Below are 10,026 nucleotides of genomic sequence, written 5' to 3'. Positions count from 1 at the left end.
GATAGTCGCTCAGTGCCTAAACGATCGCACACCTCGCGCCTAAACAATTGCCCGCTAGTTCCTAAACGATCGGATAGCTTTCCTGAACGATCGTATAGTGTGTGGTGTTTTCAAAACGATCATCTACCTTTTCCTAAACGATCGTTTAGTAAAACCTACATGATCGTGTAGCTTCTTCTAAACGATAAGCATTTAGCTATACGATAACTTTCTTTTCTCTCCCACTTACTTATCGTCTACACGATCAGTACTTTCTCCAACCTCTATGAAACTCACCAAAGACCACACTTTGGGTTCTCACTCCGAGAATACCAAGGGCTCCATTTTGGTGGTGTCGTCCCCACTGCATTTACTCGTTCGTGATAGTTCGTGGTGCTGTTGCAGATGACGTATTTGCTGGGCGATAGTAGATCGCGTAAAGGTCTTCCACTGCATTTGAGTTCCAAAACTTGAAGAGCGTCTTCAACTGGTATGAGAACTCTTCCATTGTATTTTATTGTTCGAAGCATGCCGTTAATTACCATTTGTTTACATAACTGTATGTTCGAATATATATGGTGTATTTTGATCACGATGAAATTGAAAAGATCTGAATGCGCTCATGCATTTTTAATTGTCCAATTTAGTTTTTGTACATTCAATAATCTTAAATTTAGTCTCTAATGCAAGTTTATTGTTGATTTTCTAAAACATTTCTTTTTTGTTATTTATTAACATCTTCACTATAAATTTTGAAAACATATTACATATTATATTTCTTCACACGAAAGTTATTATTATTGTTTAACCAAATTCAATAAAATTAACTTTGAGGAATTAAACTTAAGATTTTTTGAAAATATGAAAACTAAAATTGGACAATTAAAAATACAATTAAAATTGGATAATTAAAAATACAAATACTAAAATTAAACTAACTTAAAAAGATAGAAACCAAAATAATAATTTAACCTAAAATTTAAGGAATGTTTGGAATGTTGAGTTGAATTATGAAGTTTGTATTTGAGATGGAATTATAAAATAAAGTTATTTGATAAATGTTTAACATAGATAAAGATGGAAAGACGGAGTTGTTGGATAGATAAACCCTATTACAAGGCCAACCACTTGAAATATTTCTCATAATTCTATAAATAAAAACCTTATCAAACCACTTGAAAAATACCCGTTTTGACTGTGGTGTGCAAAGTATGGGTTGGGACGTTTTATATCAAAGTGACACATAACGATAATCTTGAAACATATTTATCTCTTCATTGAAAACTGTGCCGAAATCCAAAGTCCTACGTGCCATGCTTGTAAGGACGTCACAACACCCTTCACAATTGAAATGGACGCATCTATGAACCTCTTCCTCCATTTCTCTCCATTTCCTCCTACAAAAATTTCTCCTCCCATTGTTTCATCTTAGAGAAACAAAACAAAACAAAACAAAAGAAACAGAGAGAGAGGTAAAATGGGAAGCAATGCAAAAGGAAGAACAGTAATGGAGGTGGGAGCTGATGGAGTAGCTATAATCACCATCATGAACCCTCCAGTTAACTCCTTGTCTTTTGATGGTAAAGTTTCATTCTTCTATCAAATCTCCATTTCTACTGAGAGGTTCAGTTTCAGAGTTTTTACTAAGTTTTCTGCATGTTTACACACAAATACAGTGTTATTCAGCCTAAGAGATAGTTATGAACAAGCCTTGAGAAGAGATGATGTGAAGGCAATTGTTATTACAGGTTAGTAAATATGTCAAATGAATTTTGTTTATGGGTTTCACGAATTCTGTCTACGGTGGGATCGAACCATTGACTTTTTGAGATGATGCATTTTATCTGGATTCGGATCCAGAGAGGGAGATGGAAAATGGAAGAAAGGAATTGATTTTTTGTGTTATTTGGAGTGTAGGTGCAAAGGGAAAGTTTTCTGGTGGCTTTGATATAACTGCTTTTGGTTCGCTCCAAGGAGGAAAGGGTAGGTCTGATTAACTGCTCATTATATCTGTAGAAGGATGTTACAAGAAACAATCTCTAAGAAAATGGAAAATTCATATACTTCACTGGTAAATATGAAAATTTTCTAATGAATAAGGACGCATTATTGATCTCATGTAAAATGTGTCTCAGGGGAGCAACCAAATGTTAGGAACATATCAATGAAATGATCACTGATGTTTTTGAAGGTAATGAATTACTATTATTATTTATTATAGTTTAGTTATATTACTTGTCAGAGGTTCGATTCTGTGATGGCATACTGGGTGTTAATTCCTTAATCTCATCTGTCAGCTGCCTGGAAACCTGCGGTTGCAGCGATAGATGGACTTGCTCTGGGTGGAGGGTTAGAGGTTGCAATGGTATGTGTCAACTATTTCATATAGATTGGCTTTTATCAGGATGAATCCTGTTACAATCTCTTCTTTGCATTCAATATTTCTCAGGCCTGTCATGCTCGAATATCAACTCCTACCGCTCAATTAGGGTTGCCCGAGCTTCAGCTTGGAATAATTCCTGGTTTTGGAGGTACGGTTCTAGTTTTACGTGTGGTTGGTTCTTTTAAGACTTCAAATGTTCTGCATCCTCCTAGCTATTCGTCTTATGAAAATAAACGAATAATCGTGTTGATTCGAGTGATTGTGTTAGTTCATATGAAGAAGAAATGGGCACATCTTAACTGTTTCTGTTGTTTGGATTATCCTGTCTGTAAAACATGAAGACAATAAAATCTATACATTCCTAAAATGGTTGGGGTGTTTTATTTTGCCTATATTGATCTCTAGACTCTTAACTACTCAGGAACACAACGGCTTCCACGTCTTGTTGGTCTCTCAAAGGCCCTTGAAATGATGTTGGTAAGCTTAGATGGATTTATATAAATGGAACATGATGTAAAATACACATCCTACTTATAAATATATTAACTTCTCTGATTCTTGTTGTCTGTTACACGTGTAAACAGACATCAAAGCCAATTAAAGGACAAGAAGCTCATTCTTTGGGGCTTGTGGATGCCATTGTCCCTCCTGAAGAGTTGATCGACACAGCACGTAGATGGGCTCTCGAAATCCTAGAGCGGAGACGACCATGGGTTCTCAGTCTTCACAGGACCGACAAGTTAGAGTCCCTTGTTGAGGCTAGGAAAATATTTAAGTTTGCTAGAGCTCAGGCAAAAAAACAGTCCCTGAATCTCGAGCATCCATTTGCCTGCATTGATGCCGTTGAAATGGGTGTCGTCTCTGGCCCCCGTGCTGGACTTTGGAAGGTCCTTTTTATCTTCTCGATAGTTTTCTTTCCCCCCATTTTATCCCCTTTCACCTTTAAGTTGTAGTCACTTCACTCTCAATATATATCTTGTTCTGGATATTGCAGGAGGCTGAAGAATTTCAGGGACTCCTACATTCTGATACTTGCAAAAGCTTAATTCATATCTTCTTTGCCCAGCGTTCAACAACTAAGGTCAGATGATGAAGGATCGAGACATGAATGTTGTGTTGGTTTTATAGAAGTGGTTGTACAATAATGAGTTTTCTGCTAGCTACTTGAGAAGATATTCTCTTGTCCTCTTGATCTTTGGATGTTCATGGTTGTATTAATTTGTTTTTATTATATAAATATTTTTCGTCATGTCTAGCTTTTTATGGGGGCTTGATAGTAAACTTGAGCAATTCAATAGCTCAATATATTTGACCACAATACTATACAAAGGGTCTTGACAACTGAGAAAAACAGTAGTTTTGCTAATTTATTATAGAGGCTTATTCATATGGGCAGCTCACATCAACATTTCTCCTCTCGTCATGTTTGATAGGTACCTGGAGTTACTGATCTAGGTTTAGTACCGAGACAAATCAAGAAAGTTGCAATCGTAGGAGGAGGATTAATGGGATCTGGAATAGCTACAGCATTGATTCTTAGCAACTATCCTGTGATACTTAAAGAAGTGAACGACAAGTTCTTGCAGGCTGGCATCGACAGAGTAAGAGGTACCCATGGAAACCAATGATTTTGACATGCACTTTTGTACTTCACAATTTGCAGTTTTTTTAAACTCATGATCTGATATATTCTCCTACAGCAAACCTACACAGCCGAGTCAGAAAAGGGAGTATGACTAAAGAGAAATTTGACAGGACAATTTCTTTACTTAAGGGAGTTCTTGACTATGAAAGTTTTAAAGATGTAGATATGGTGATAGAGGTACTTTTGGGCTGCTTCTCTTTTGATGTTGCCAAGGTTCCCCTTTCTTTTCCCAGGTCGAGGGCAGTGGTTAATTTTGATTTCTTGCGTTCTTGAAACAGGCTGTTATTGAGAATGTTTCTTTGAAGCAACAGATCTTTTCTGATCTTGAGAAGTACTGTCCACCACATTGTATGCTTGCTACTAATACTTCCACAATAGATTTGGAGTTGATTGGAGAGAGAACAAAGTCCCGTGACAGGATTATTGGAGCTCATTTCTTTAGGTAAATCCCCCCACCAAAGAACAAAACATCCCGTATCTTTTTAGCTCAGCATTGAGTTCTGCTTCTCATGCAGTCCTGCTCATGTCATGCCACTTTTGGAAATTGTTCGTACCAAGCATACGGCTGCACAAGTGATTGTTGATCTGCTAGATGTTGGGAAGAATATAAAGAAAACACCAGTTGTGGTTGGAAATTGTACAGGTTTTGCTGTCAACAGAATGTTTTTTCCCTACTCTCAAGCTGCAATTTTACTTGCAGAACGTGGGGTAGATCCTTATCAGATTGACAGGGCAATTTCTAAGTTCGGAATGCCAATGGGACCCTTCAGGTTTATAATAGTCAATGAAGTTTGCATCAGCTGCATGTTCTGATCTTATACAATCAGTTTTCATTTTTCTTACTTGCTCTTGTATTTTTCTTTCAGGTTGTGTGACCTTGTTGGTTTTGGTGTGGCAGTAGCAACTGCCAGTCAGTTTGTTCAAGCTTTTCCAGAAAGAACTTATAAATCTATGCTAATTCCTCTTATGCAAGAGGATAAGATTGCAGGTAGCTTTTTCATCCCAGAATATGCACAGGGTTTGTTATGCACTTATTTATTATTATTATTATTAAGGGCATAGAAAAATCAAACCCAGAAAGATCTCTCAACAACCTATAAGGAGCGGCTCCAGTCTATAAGAATGGTCTAAGTTAATAATTACAAAAGGCCAGACAAACGGAGGCTCAAAGAGAGGCACTAAACCTCACTTCCTCCCAAACCTCATTCAAAGGGTGATCCACTCTATAAGACCCTACTAATTTTCATAATCCACACTGCTCACCTGTTATTGAATGTTGCTACCTTTGTTATGCAATTTTAGATGGTCTTCGCCTGTGATATTCATTTGTGTTCATTGATTTTTACTTAAAACAACATTACTTACAAAAATGATAATTATTTGTACATTGCACACCTCAGGTGAATCCACTCGTAAAGGTTTCTATGTCTATGACAAGAACCGAAAAGCTGGGCCAAATCCAGAGTTAAAGAAATATATCGAGAAGGCTAGGAGCACTTCTGGTGTTTCAGTTGATCCTACGGTCTCTCTCCCCCATTTCTTCTTACAAACATATGTTTGCTTGCTTCTCTTCTTTTGATAATTATATTATGACCTTAGCTATAGGCAGGAGATTGTAGCATTTGAATTACATTATAAAGATTGTTTGCAAATATATATTTTGGAATGAAGTATTAACTTGGGAAAGTGACAGTAGTTGTGGTATGACTAAATGATTTCGGTGAATGTAGCTCATGAAGTTGCCAGAAAAGGACATTGTGGAGATGATATTCTTCCCAGTGGTGAACGAAGCATGTCGTGTCCTAGCTGAAGGCATAGCAGTAAAAGCAGCTGACCTGGACATTGCTGGTGTAATGGGAATGGGTTTCCCCTCTTACAGGTTTGTTAACTTGATCTCATTTTGGTATGTCTCTTTAGTTCCAAAAACTAGACCATAAAATTTTTTCCTCCTTGAGCAGGGGAGGACTCATGTTCTGGGCAGATTCACTTGGATCAAAATACATCTATTCGAGGTTGGAGGAATGGTCGAAACAGTATGGTGGATTTTTCAAGCCTTGTGGATACTTAACTGAAAGAGCTGCTCAGAGTGCAACTCTGGTGAGAAATCTGCATCCTAATTTAACAGAGCTCATCTTTCATGCACCTATAAAGCCAAAAAACAGATTTAGGCTGTTTTGGCAAACACAAGCTGGGATGGAATAAGTTTATAGATAAAACTTGGTGCATCCAATTGTCGGATGGGATAAAAGATTGCTTGCCAACTTCTAAGTGACTAATGAACTTTAAAGGTGTCAGTTCTGATAGAATTTAAGTCTACCAACCAATTAACCAACAATAAACTAAAACAAAATTACAAAGTCCTGATTATTCATCCATGTTATTGTTACATATTATCGTTGCCTTTTCCCTCTTAACATTTGCACGCTATTGGCTAGAGTTATTGGGAATAAAATGGCTCTTGATAGAATAGGAAACACTCCTAAATTGCCTATCATGGCATCATCTATGTCAACTATGAACTACGTCCCAAATTTACAGATCTCTCAATTCAATGACGTGAACAAGTATTTTGGTTCATTTAACAATGAAAACCTTTGGAGGTCTTAGATTAGTATGATATTTGCTTCTCAAAATACTTATGTTGTGTGGTTTGAATGCAGAGTGCTCCTGCTGGTCATGCTAAAGCTAGAATGTAAGATCAATCAACTCAATTGGAAGTTTGTTTTGTGTTTCTTCTGAAAATCTAGAAATGGCGCCCGGGATTGGGCTTGTATGAATAATGTATTGAGGTTGGTTGTACCTCAGGAAGACATTTATTTTTTTAAGGAATTTGGGTTGGAGCAATTTTCAATTGGTAGTATTCGTTATCATCTCTTTTGATGGGACTTTTGAGTTGTTTTTTGGTTTTCCATCACATTCATCTTGATTTAAGACTTGGTTTCCAAAATGCGTCCCTCCAATCAATCCCATTGTTGCAACCCAATACTTAAAATTATATCTATTTGTCAGTTATTGGGTCTGCAAGGCACAAAAGTAGTAGGGCATAGAGTTACCGGGATACTGCTAGAGCTTAACTATCACTAATTATCCAAGTGGTAGTATAGAGTTATGCAGGAGATTAAAGCTCAACTATCGTTTTCCCATTATGGTTTCATTTCACAGATTCCATAACTGCTATCATCAAACTCGAACTAAAACAGGATGCCAAATAATCTGCTGCTGTCTACTACTAATGTATCATGAATCCTATATTATACAGTCAAATAAATAAAAACAATAACGAACATGAATGTGCGTATAAAAAGAGATTGCAAGGGAAAGAAACGATGTGACGAGAAAAGGACATTTAAGTAAAAGACTTCAGCTTCACTTCAATATTATTTGAAAAATGTACAGAAACAAATCAACATCTTGTTTCAGTTCGTACAATTGTCTTGACTTTTATTCAGAAATGGATCACACTAATTTCAGGAGGAAGTGATGTAGAAAAATTACAGATAGTAGTACCAGTCCAGGGCCATTGATGGCGAATGGTGTCAAGTGATTGGCTCAGCCCAAACCCGGAAAAACTTCGGACCATAGCCCTTGTGTTCCAGCCATGAGCGTTCTTTTCCGCATATGAGCATGGAGTCTCAAAACTTCAAAATCCATCTATATGACCTGCTGCTTTAATTTAAAACATGATCTGTTTCCCATCAATTGGCAAGTCTGGAATTTCACACTTACACATTACCTTCCATACAAGCAAAGATGTGCAACTTCACATATGGTAGATTCGTGAATATATAATATATGTTAAATTGCCACTGATTCCAAAAGCTTAAACTGATAGGTTATGGAAGATTTAACTATATCAATAATTTAACACTTTTAACACATGGGACTATAGGTGTTTGAAGTTTCGAGCATGGAATCTCCAACTATAATATCGTGTTAAACAAAGATTTCTGTAGTAATATTAATTTCTTTTTCAGGGATCAGACAGGGAAAGGTTCACTGAACAATTTGAGTCTGAACTGCCTAACACGTGAGAGACACATTAGGCTAGATCAAAATGGGATGCAAAGCTTCGATAAATAACAAACTTAATGTTGCAGTCTTTATATTCAAGCAAGGTTCACAACAGAAGTTAAAAGCAACATAACTTGGATAATATCTCCAAAAAGATAATACGATCTCTTCTATAAGAAAAGATGAACCTCCCTTTACCTTTATGCTACACCGAGATTATTCAGCTTCTCACAGTGAGGAGTTGGAAGATTTTTATTCCACTGGCGTCTCTGAAGTTCTACATGACAATAACGCCAAACCATGTTTCTATAATCCCTGAGCACACTATTCTCAATTTCAGCTCGACCTGGGCTCCCAAGAGGATATCTAACATCAAAATCAGATGATTTGACAAAAAATTCCACTCCATGTTTCTCTGTAATCACAGGAATACTATAGGATAGATTTTTATGCAAAGCATAGTCCGGCTCTGGAAATGGCATATAAGCCAACAAACAAATTAACAAGAATGGTAACATTAGAAGAATAATCAACAAGCTGGGACCTCCCCCAGCAGATTCTGTCCTCTGTTGGCTTCTCGCACCTCCGGTTCTATAAGTATAAGAGCGACTCGTCTGAAACATATTTCCCTGCCCAAAGAATGCTCTGAATATCTCATCAGGATCAAAGTTTTCTTCAAACAAATCATGACCCGTTCTCCTTCTCCTATGCCTTACATTATGCTGTTGGTTGTACTCATACTGAGCAACCAAACCCGTGTGATCATATTGCCTTCTCAAAGTATCATCACTCAAACACATGAAAGCCTTGGATAATTTCTTGAATGCTTCATCCGAACCAGGAGCCTTGTTTTTATCAGGGTGAACTTTCAAGGACAATTTCTTATAAGCCCTCTTAATCTCTTCAGCTGAACTAGTTTTCTCCACACCAAGAATTCTGTAATAGTCCTCAGTTGTTTTGATCTGCCTAATCAATTGAACGTGTTCTATAGAGTAATTACGTTCACCACTCAAACCATCAACATGTTTCACTGAACCAGAAGCACTCTCAACCTTTCCCGCGCGTTTCTCATCGAAAGAAGATGAAGGTGATCCCGAACCGATCTCCTCGCACACCGTCAATAGCTCGTCGACTTGCAAACTCTGATTAAGGCGACGAGCAATTTTAATGAATCTAAGTGCTCGCTCTTTATTCCCCGACGCAATTGCTTCTTCCGCTATGCGAATACATCTTAAAGCTTCGTCCTTATTCCCATCCATAATCGCACCGACACAATCTTCCACACAAAAACCTAAACTCCCGAATTACCTTCAGCCCAATTTCAGATACAATTCCAACTAGACTGATCACAAACTCGAGATATAGAAGACCTAAATTAAGGAAAAAAGAGAATTCCACTATCAAATTTCGCTACCGTAAGCTCGAGTAAACACCATCATCATCATTGTTAACAATATATACACACGACAGATGAAAAAGGGGGGAAATGAAAGGCGTGCCTGATAAAAGGAGATTAACGGCTTCAAACTTGGAGAAAGTCTGAAAGATGAGGATGTTGACTCATTCTGAAGATTGAAATCCTAAAGGAAGTTTGTTAGCGATGAACACCAAGGTGGGATTTGGGCTGCTGCAATGGCGTTCATTCGTCAGCAAGAGAGGACCTTTGATGTCCATGAAATGCGTTGGAGACTTGGAACATCGAGAAAAACAAAAGAAAACAACTTGAACACAGGAAAATTTTACAAAATGACCCAATTATCAATACTTTTTTTAATGACAAACCCATTCCTAAAAACTTAATTAATTGTGAGCTTAAATACCCTTAGTTTAGAAATCCACTTAATCAATAACTCTTCCCTTTCAATGATCGAATAACCCATAATTAAATGCAACTATTTATTCTTAACCAACATTATACCATTAGAACTCAATACTACTGGATCATTTTCAACTATTCAGTTTCAGTTAAATGCTATCACTCTCTCATTGCTCTATCAATTTTAATCGA

At 37.1% G+C, this 10,026-nt stretch overlaps 3 protein-coding genes across 7 annotated transcripts; 2 read left to right on the top strand and 1 right to left on the bottom strand.

Moving 5' to 3' along the window:
• Nucleotides 1-982: 982 nt before the first annotated feature.
• On the bottom strand, nt 983-9,803 carry LOC120067273 (DnaJ heat shock amino-terminal domain protein (DUF1977)). 5 transcript variants are annotated; one of them, XR_016525436.1, is made up of 4 exons: nt 9,518-9,777; nt 8,217-9,388; nt 7,515-7,715; nt 983-1,376 (listed from the first exon to the last, which is right to left on the bottom strand). XR_016525436.1 is itself a non-coding variant. In XM_039018805.2 (3 exons), exon 2 carries the CDS (start codon nt 9,275-9,277, stop codon nt 8,219-8,221), a length of 1,059 nt encoding a protein of 352 aa, XP_038874733.1. In that variant the 5' UTR covers nt 9,278-9,388; nt 9,518-9,803; the 3' UTR covers nt 7,353-7,715; nt 8,217-8,218. The 5 variants fall into 5 exon arrangements, 3 of the variants coding, with proteins under 3 accessions (XP_038874733.1, XP_038874734.1, XP_090164706.1); XR_016525437.1 differs by having other exon boundaries at nt 8,217-9,801; XM_039018805.2 differs by lacking the exon at nt 983-1,376 and having other exon boundaries at nt 7,353-7,715; nt 9,518-9,803.
• LOC150032168 (glyoxysomal fatty acid beta-oxidation multifunctional protein MFP-a-like) lies at nt 1,384-2,108 on the top strand. Its single transcript, XM_090308581.1, has 3 exons — nt 1,384-1,559; nt 1,656-1,727; nt 1,897-2,108. Exons 1-3 carry the CDS (start codon nt 1,457-1,459, stop codon nt 1,974-1,976), a joined length of 255 nt encoding a protein of 84 aa, XP_090164707.1. The 5' UTR covers nt 1,384-1,456; the 3' UTR covers nt 1,977-2,108.
• LOC120067271 (glyoxysomal fatty acid beta-oxidation multifunctional protein MFP-a) lies at nt 1,770-6,851 on the top strand. The gene is made up of 16 exons (XM_039018802.2): nt 1,770-1,962; nt 2,115-2,170; nt 2,277-2,344; nt 2,429-2,510; nt 2,784-2,839; nt 2,947-3,249; nt 3,357-3,443; nt 3,796-3,970; nt 4,063-4,184; nt 4,286-4,449; nt 4,523-4,777; nt 4,874-4,995; nt 5,408-5,529; nt 5,738-5,886; nt 5,966-6,104; nt 6,668-6,851. Exons 2-16 carry the CDS (start codon nt 2,149-2,151, stop codon nt 6,701-6,703), a joined length of 1,902 nt encoding a protein of 633 aa, XP_038874730.2. The 5' UTR covers nt 1,770-1,962; nt 2,115-2,148; the 3' UTR covers nt 6,704-6,851.
• Nucleotides 9,804-10,026: the final 223 nt, after the last annotated feature.

This window comes from Benincasa hispida, chromosome 12 (assembly GCF_027475165.1).
Source record: "Benincasa hispida cultivar pf3 chromosome 12, pf3_genome.v1.1, whole genome shotgun sequence".
Classification (NCBI taxonomy): Eukaryota; Viridiplantae; Streptophyta; class Magnoliopsida; order Cucurbitales; family Cucurbitaceae; genus Benincasa; species Benincasa hispida.
This window is presented reverse-complemented; position numbering and strand designations above follow the sequence as displayed.

Bases quoted from the DNA above. Each gene is read 5' to 3' on its own strand.
- LOC120067273 (XM_039018805.2), bottom strand. From the start codon at position 9,277: ATGGATGGGAATAAGGACGAAGCTTTAAGATGTATTCGCATAGCGGAA.
- LOC150032168 (XM_090308581.1), top strand. From the start codon at position 1,457: ATGGGAAGCAATGCAAAAGGAAGAACAGTAATGGAGGTGGGAGCTGAT. The intron at 1,560-1,655 runs GTAAAGTTTCAT...ACACAAATACAG, and splicing joins TAACTCCTTGTCTTTTGATG to TGTTATTCAGCCTAAGAGAT. The intron at 1,728-1,896 runs GTTAGTAAATAT...TTTGGAGTGTAG, and splicing joins GAAGGCAATTGTTATTACAG to GTGCAAAGGGAAAGTTTTCT.
- LOC120067271 (XM_039018802.2), top strand. From the start codon at position 2,149: ATGATCACTGATGTTTTTGAAG. The intron at 3,444-3,795 runs GTCAGATGATGA...CATGTTTGATAG, and splicing joins CCCAGCGTTCAACAACTAAG to GTACCTGGAGTTACTGATCT. The intron at 4,450-4,522 runs GTAAATCCCCCC...CTTCTCATGCAG, and splicing joins ATTGGAGCTCATTTCTTTAG to TCCTGCTCATGTCATGCCAC.